Source organism: Lichenostomus cassidix, chromosome 8, assembly GCF_008360975.1.
Source record: "Lichenostomus cassidix isolate B80296 chromosome 8, HeHo_3.0, whole genome shotgun sequence".
Taxonomy (NCBI): domain Eukaryota; kingdom Metazoa; phylum Chordata; class Aves; order Passeriformes; family Meliphagidae; genus Lichenostomus; species Lichenostomus cassidix.
The window spans coordinates 880,601-888,325 of NC_139489.1; the positions used below are offsets into that span (position 1 = coordinate 880,601).

Genomic DNA, 7,725 nt, shown 5'->3' on the forward strand with positions numbered 1-7,725 from the left:
CTCTTGATCGTGTTTTATTAATTAATGAGGAAACAACTCAGTTAAGTCCAGTTCTACTTTACTTTCACTGCTCTGTGACTCTCTAGAATCCAGTAAATTATTTTATTTTGAGCTGATGCCTTTAACTCACTTTGTTGGTTGTATTTTCATTTTAACTGTCTTTGCTGGTTTTATTTTCAATTTTTCTTTTCATTTCTTGTATCACAACGATGACTTTTTTTCCTGCTGCCTCACTAGAAATTGATTTTTAGTTCTTCATTTCTTGTATTTCTCTGGTTTTTGAGGACTTACAAGATTACTTTATATTTCTTACTCTCTTTTGGCTAAATCCAGCCAAGTCTTTTTATTCCCTTCGCCTTTGCCTTCATTCTCCTGCTGCAAAAAGGTCTTTTATTCGGATGAGTCAAAGGAATTGGTGACTAATAAAGAGAAAATTGATCTGGATGAGAGCAGAGTCACTGGAATGAGCATCCAGAGAAACAGGGGTGGGATGGAATTCTCTGCAGAGCTGCAGAATGAAACTCTGGTTTTGTAACTCAGAGCTCTGGTGGCACCAAAGGGGTTCAGCCTGAGAGGAATTAAAGTTCTTTATGGACTCAGGGAGTGATGATTCCCACAAAAATCCTGATGATTCCCACAAAATCCTGGTGGCCAGGGAGCTCTAGGGAGCTGGGAAAACACCTGGTGAACACCCAGTGGGTGAAAAAAAAAAAAAAAAAGGAATTTTGGGGCCACAATCCCACATTCCATAGTTCACATTCCTTCTGATAAAACAGCATTTGATAAAATCACTGCAGAGGGAAGATTTTGGATTGGGATTCTTCCTTCAGCACTTCCAGGTGGGGTCAGAACTCTGATTTCTGAGCCAAAGGAATTGCTCAGGGGCAGTTGTGCTCCAGAACTCCCAGAATTTCCTGGTGAAAATTGGGAATCTGCTCTGATAAAATTGGAGTTGGAGTGAAAAATGAGAATTGAGTCCTGAATTTTGGGCAGGGATTCAAAGGAAGCATCCTTTGGGCAATGCCAAAGCATTTTTGGATCTCGAGGAGAATTAATTTAATCTGAATGCCGTCGCAATGCTGTAAAATCTGCCATGAAATTTAATTATGAAATCAAATCATTCACCTCGAGGCACAAAAATTTGGGAATTTTTATGACGCATATGAAATATATCAATAATTATATTGATAAAATATTTATGACGCATATGAAATATATCAAGAATTATATTGATAAAACATAATATAATCACCTAAAACATAAATATATATATAAAATAAAATCACCTAAAATAATTTAAGTGATGCAATGATATCTGAATTACAAGACACTGATTGCAATGATTTTGCAGTTTTTTCACTCTTTTTGAACATTCCTGCTCCTGAGGAACCCTTTGGCTCATTCCTGTCACCTGTGGCAATTCCTTCCCAAAAAACCCATTTGGGTTGGAACTTTCTTGCTCCTGAGGAACCCTTTGGCTCATTCCTATCACCCGTGGCGATTCCTCCCCAAAAAAACCCATTTGGGTTTGAATTCCTCTGTGGCAAAGGGGGTTTGGTGGTGTCATTGTGTGTCACTAATGATCCCAAATGGATCTTTTTTCCCCCCAAATCCCCTGGGCAGCAACTGTTCAACTGCCAGGCGCTGCGCAAGCTGAGCATCCCCGACAATGACCTCTCCAGCCTGCCCACCTCCATCGCCAGCCTGGTCAACCTCCGCGAGCTCGACATCAGCAAGAACGGTGAGACTCCAGATCCCAAACTTCCCAAAGAATCAGGAGCTGGAATGGAGGTTTAGCTCATCAGGATTGAGGGATTCCTGCTCTGTGTTGGGTTTTCCCGCTCGGCGCTTTGGGGAGGGATTTGTGGGAATTGAGCTTTGTTTTGCCCGAAAAAATTGATTTTTTGGGGTGGTTTTTTTTTTCTTTTCATGTTGTGTTCTGATGGGTTGTGGCCAGTTGGGAATAGGAATGTGAGGTTTTCCATGTTTTAGGAATATTCCACTTCCAAAGGGGTTTTGAGCTCGCTGGGCTCTTGTGCAGAGGATTTAAATAATTCCCAGGATTTATCTGGACTGTGTAGCTGATGTTTATTGCCAATTCTGCATTTTCGTATTGATGGGTGTAAAACCCTTTGTGTGTCTGAGCTTGAGGGTCTGTGTTATAAAATGAGGCTCAGGAACTCCTGGAAATGCTGGAAAATTCCCTGTCAGTGGAGGCCTGGAGACTCCGAGGAGTCTGTGGAGAAGAGACAGAAATCAGCAGTTTGGGAAGGGATGGAGGCACAGAAATCAGCCCAGAAATCAGCCCAGAAATCAGCCCAGAAATCAGCCCAGAAATCAGCCAATGATGTCACTGTTTGACTCTGGAAGGTTCTATAAATCAAGCATTAGCACAGGAGCTCTGATCCTGTATTTGTGTGGATTTATTTAGGGCTTAAGCATCACCTTTTAGATGAGAATTCCAAACTGTTTTCTTCCTGCTCCAGCTGAAGTCTGAGCTGAAAATCCCAATGAACCATTTGAGAACAAACCAAGCTTTTTGTGTATATCCTTCTTTTCTGTATATAATATTTTTTGTGTATCTCATATTCTTCCCATGGTTTTTTTTTTAGGAATCCAAGATTTCCCAGAGAACATTAAGTGTTGTAAGTGTTTGACGATAATCGAAGCCAGCGTGAATCCTGTGTCCAAGTGAGTACCAGCAGCTCATTGTGCTCATTCCAAAGGCACCAAATCTGCTCAGAGTCAGCTCAGTGTCCAGGGCTTTGTGTCCAGTCCCGCTGCAGGGTGAATCTGAATTTATTTCTGATTGTTTTAAACCCAGAGAGGATTTATCTGTGAGATCTGAATGCTCAGGTAAAGGCAGGCAGGCTGGGCTGACAGACACAGGGGGAGAGGTGGAGACTGACAGCCTTCATTCCTTCCAATATCTTGGAATAATAGTAACAAAATAAAAATCCGTTGAAAATCCAGGATTTACAAAGTGGAGTGAAGGGGAGAAAGGGGGAGATGTTGCTGTTTCAGTTTTCAAAAATAGAGAGAAAGGGAGAAGGAGAAAGATGGAGAGAGGAGAGGTGGAGAGGGAGAAGGAGAGAAAGAAACTATGAGAGAGAGAGGGAAGGAAAAGGGGGAAAAAAGAGAGGAGAGGAGAGGAGAGGAGAGGAGAGGAGAGGAGAGGAGAGGAGAGGAGAGGAGAGGAGAGGAGAGGGAGAGGAGAGGAGAGGAGAGGAGAGGAGAGGAGAGGAGAGGAGAGGAGAGGAGAGGAGAGGAGAGGAGAGGAGAATTTTCCAGGCCTTTGCATTCCATGTGTTTGTAGCAATGCAGGGAAGCTGGGAATGGGCAGAAATGCCTGTAAGAAGTGAGTTCTTCAGGAGAATTTGGGTAGAAAGAGAAGGTGAGAGAGAAAGTCACCTTTCTGCTGCTAAATATACATTGTTATTATCTCCATGGCAACCTCGGTGGGAGCATTAAGGTTTGCACTGTTTTTTTAGGCTGCCAGATGGCTTCACACAACTTCTAAATTTGACCCAGCTCTATCTAAATGATGCCTTTTTGGAGTTTCTTCCAGCTAACTTTGGAAGGTAAGAATGAGTCATCCCAGCACATTCCTCTTTCCGATGAACCCAGCTCAGGCTCCAAGGGACGTTTAAAGGTGGCTTCTCTCGAAAAACGAACCCAAAAAAATGAGATTTTGGCTTTTCAGCCCCGTTTTTGTGAGTGGTTGGGAGAGTGAGTGTTGTGTCAGCAGGAATTGGGTGCTGCAGTTTGGGGAAAGGTGAGGAGGAGCAGAGCTCAGAGAGGCTCAGACTCCATCCCCTGAGTGACTCAGCTGTGACAAGGGCAGAGAGGGACAACGAGGTCCTGCCTGGTGGGAAATGGGCAGGGAGATGAGAAGCTGGGAGTCAGGGGGGCACAGAGGAGTGGCTGAGGGGGTGGAATCAGCAAAAACCCTGAAAGCAGCACAGCACAGAGGATTGGGGAGAGAGCAGAGCAGGAGGGATGTGGAGCGAGGGTAAAAATAAATGCTGCAGGAGCAGAGCCCAAAAATGTTAGCTGAGGACAAGGCAGAGGTGGTGGAACCCAAATTAACCTGATTTTCCACAGGAGGGGCAGTGGGAGCTATGGGGTCCTTACCCTGCACAGCCTGGGCAGAAATGGGGAATTATTCCATCTCTGTTCCACTGGGAATTGTCTGATTCCTGCCCTTGGATTGTCCAGAAATGGGGAATTATTCCACCTCTGTTCCACTGGGAATTGTCTGATTCCTGCCCTTGGGTTGGGCAGAGAGCTCAGGAGACAAAAGATGCACAGAGCAGATTTTTGGTGTTTTCCAGACCTCACCACAGCCCAGCTCTGCTGCTCCATGCAGCCCTGGGTGAGAGGTTTGTTCTTGCCTGGGAACATCAGCTCAGCTCCCCAGAAGTGACCCTGAGGTGACAAAATGCTGGTGGGAGTGGCAGTGAGGCTGAGGAGATAAAAACCATGTCCCATCCTATCCCCTCCCCAGCTCTGCCCTTGGAGAAACACAAAAGTGCAGAGGAGGAGCAGAAGTTGCCACTGTTTGTGAATGTTGGGATAACCCCCAATTCCTGCCCTTCGGATCTGATCTGAGTCCAAATATCAAGGGAAAAGGGATGGAGGGATGGATGGATGGATTGAGGGATGGAGATGGAGGAATGGATGGATGGATGGATGGATGGATGGATGGATGGATGGATGGATGGATCAGGGATGGCGGGTTGGATGGATGATGGATGGAGGGATGATGGATGGAAGGATGATGGATGGAAGGATGATGGATGGATGGATGGATGGATGGATGGATGGATGGATGGATGGATGATGGAGGGATGGATCCATGGACCCATTGATCCACGGATGGAGGAATGGATGGATGGATGGATGGATGGATGGATGGAAGGATGATGGATGGATGGATGGATGGATGGATGGATGGATCAGGGATGGATGGAGGGATGGATGGATCCACGGATCCACTGATCTATGGATGGATGGATGGAGGGAAGGCAGGGATGATGGATGGAGGGAGGGATGGATGGGTGGATGGGTGATGGATGGATGAGGGATGGATAATGGATGGATGGATGGATGGAGGATGGACGGATGGATGGATCATGGATGGATGGATAAGGAATGGATGGATGGAAGATGGATGAAGGGATGATGGAGGGATGGATGGATGAGGGGTGGAGGGGTGGATGGATGGATGGATGAGGAATGGATGATGGACAGATGGATGGATGGATGATGGATGATGGATGGATGGACAGACAGATGGATGAATGATGGATTGAGGGTTGGATGGAGAGATGATGGATGGATGGATGGATGGATGGATGATGGATGGATGGATGGATGATGGACAGATGGATGGATGGATGGATGGACAGAACCCTCTCAGCCTGCTGCTGCTGCCCATCCTGCTCCTGCACAGCCCTGCTGGGTTTGGGTTACAATCTCTGCGTTACGTTTGGAGCCCAAATCTTTGAGCAGAAATCACTTCCTTTTGCAAACACTGATTTGATATGAACAAAGAGACTCCAATTCCTTTATTATTGTGATTTCCCTCCTGTGGGATCTATCTGGGACCTTGCACTGACAAACCTTCCTCTTGTTTTATTGTTGGCTTTTTTGGGGATTTTTTGGGTTTTTGGGATTTTTTGGTTTTTTGTTTCTTCCAAACTTTCCAACTTTTCCTGTGCTTGCCTTGCTGGAGTCACAAGGAAAATTAATGTAAAATTAATTTAAAATTAATTTAAAATTTGCCGTAAAAACCGGATAAACGTCAGAGTTTTTCCAAAGAGTTCAGATAAAAGCACACATGACATGAAATTATTTGTTTCTGAATTTCAAGCCAGATTCAGCCCCACAAGGACATTGGATTATTGTGCATAAACCAGGCTTTTTTAAAAATGGAAATAAATAATTTCAAACCATTCTGAGTGATCCTTTGGATGCACTGATTCTTTTCTCTCCTCCTTCCAGGCTCGTCAAATTGCGAATTTTGGAGTTAAGAGAAAACCACTTGAAAACTCTACCAAAGTAAGTGATGGGAATGTTTGAATATTTCCATTGATTCACCTGGAATTGCCAGAAGTGACAAATATTTGGATTGGTAGCAATGCAGTGGTGATGTTCCTGTGATGAGTAAATTTGGTTTGCATTTATAAAAGAAATTTTACTGAAGGTTTTTAACAAAAAAAAATATGTTTACGATTCCATGATATAATGGGAGATGGTTTTATCAGCTGACTGTAACTCAAGAGCCAAAATTCGACATTTTAAGATAAAAATGGGATATTTTAATGTTTATTTATCCATAAACAAAACTGGGAAGCACCAGATGAGATAACTCTGGGCAGTGAGGATGTTCCAGTGTTTTCCTCACCAAGGAATCACCTGAAGTGTTGGAAACCCTCAGGAAAATGTTCTCCCCACAGAATTCAGTAAAATGATGGGAAAATATCAGGATTCAATGGATTTTAGGCTTCACTGTGCCAGCAGTATATACAGAGTTGAAAATACCTTTCTGTATAAATTTTCCATTTCTTGTGCTCTGAGTTACTTTTATCGTGTTGAAAACTCAGTTTAAGGGGAGGGAATTGTCTCCTCTTTGGGTGCAATTCCAATTGGAATTGATGGAATTCCAAAATTCCAAAATTGCAATTGGAATAACTGGGTGGGATTTGCTGGGGCTGAGGAATTGCAGTTCCACAGCAGGATAACTTTATCAGCCAGGATATTTCTATATTTCCTAATTCTAATCCCACTAAAGGTTGCAGGTTTATTCCTGACTCCAGTGGCAGCAAGGCTGGGATTTGTGGAATATTTGGGGAGTTTTCTCTGGGATCAGAGGGGTTTAATAAGGAAATTTTGGTCCAGTTTGTCCCATGGTTGGATGGAAGGTTCCAGTTCAATGTGGTTCAGTGGGACTCAGTTTGCTGAGGTGGCTGAGTGGGATTTTTCCTGGAATTCCCAGGATGTTCCTTGGGAAGAATCCCAGGGAAGCTTTGCTGGGAGTTGGAGTGGAAGGAAAAGGTTTTGTTGTGCAAATTCTGCCCTCAGAGCGCTGGGGAAAGGGCACAGGGTTGGCATTAAATGGGGTAAAATGGGAATTTGGGGCATTCCTGGGGCGGAAAAAATGGGAATTTGGGGCATTCCTGGGGGGAAAAAATGGGAATTTGGGGCATTCCTGGGGGGGAAAAATGGGAATTTGAGGCATTCCTGGGGGGAAAAAATGGGAATTTGGGGCATTCCTGGGATTCTTTTTTCCTGTGTGGGCAAAAAAGGTGCTCAGGGCAATGTCAGGGAGAAACATCACTTATGAGAGATGGAAATTCCGAGGATTTTCCTCCCTGTGGATTGGGATTTCAGCTCTGGCACAAAGGCTGATAACTCCAGGCTGGGTTGGGGTGGAAAAGGAAGGTGGAGGTGCAGGAATGTGGCAAAGGACACAAAACACCTTCAACTCCAGATTGCTTCATTCACCCAGCTGGGAGGAGAACAAAAATGGTGCCAAAACCCCTGAGTTTCCAACAGAACCATCTGCACCTGGGGAAACAAACAGAATAATCAAATCCAGGAGTATTATCCAGAATATCCATCATCCCTTATGGATAGAACACTGAAAATCAGAATATGTTCCACAATCCATTGGAAAAATCAGTGATCCTTGAGTTTGTATTTAAATATTTCCTTTCTTAC

At 44.2% G+C, this 7,725-nt stretch overlaps 1 protein-coding gene and 1 long non-coding RNA gene across 2 annotated transcripts in view; both read left to right on the forward strand.

Annotated features, from left to right (window-relative positions):
- Positions 1–7,725, forward strand: part of LOC146433583 (uncharacterized) — a 214,838-nt gene that overhangs the window by 178,570 nt on the left and 28,543 nt on the right. The gene's annotated exons all lie outside the window — the stretch shown is intronic.
- The window catches only part of LRRC7 (leucine rich repeat containing 7), a 79,307-nt gene that overhangs the window by 43,039 nt on the left and 28,543 nt on the right, over positions 1–7,725 (forward strand). Inside the window, exons 3-7 of the mRNA XM_085067296.1 lie at positions 1,624–1,741; positions 2,613–2,691; positions 3,492–3,581; positions 6,007–6,063; positions 7,087–7,108. Coding sequence (XP_084923422.1) covers positions 1,624–1,741; positions 2,613–2,691; positions 3,492–3,581; positions 6,007–6,063; positions 7,087–7,108 — 366 coding nt within the window. The remainder of the gene's footprint in view (positions 1–1,623; positions 1,742–2,612; positions 2,692–3,491; positions 3,582–6,006; positions 6,064–7,086; positions 7,109–7,725) is intronic.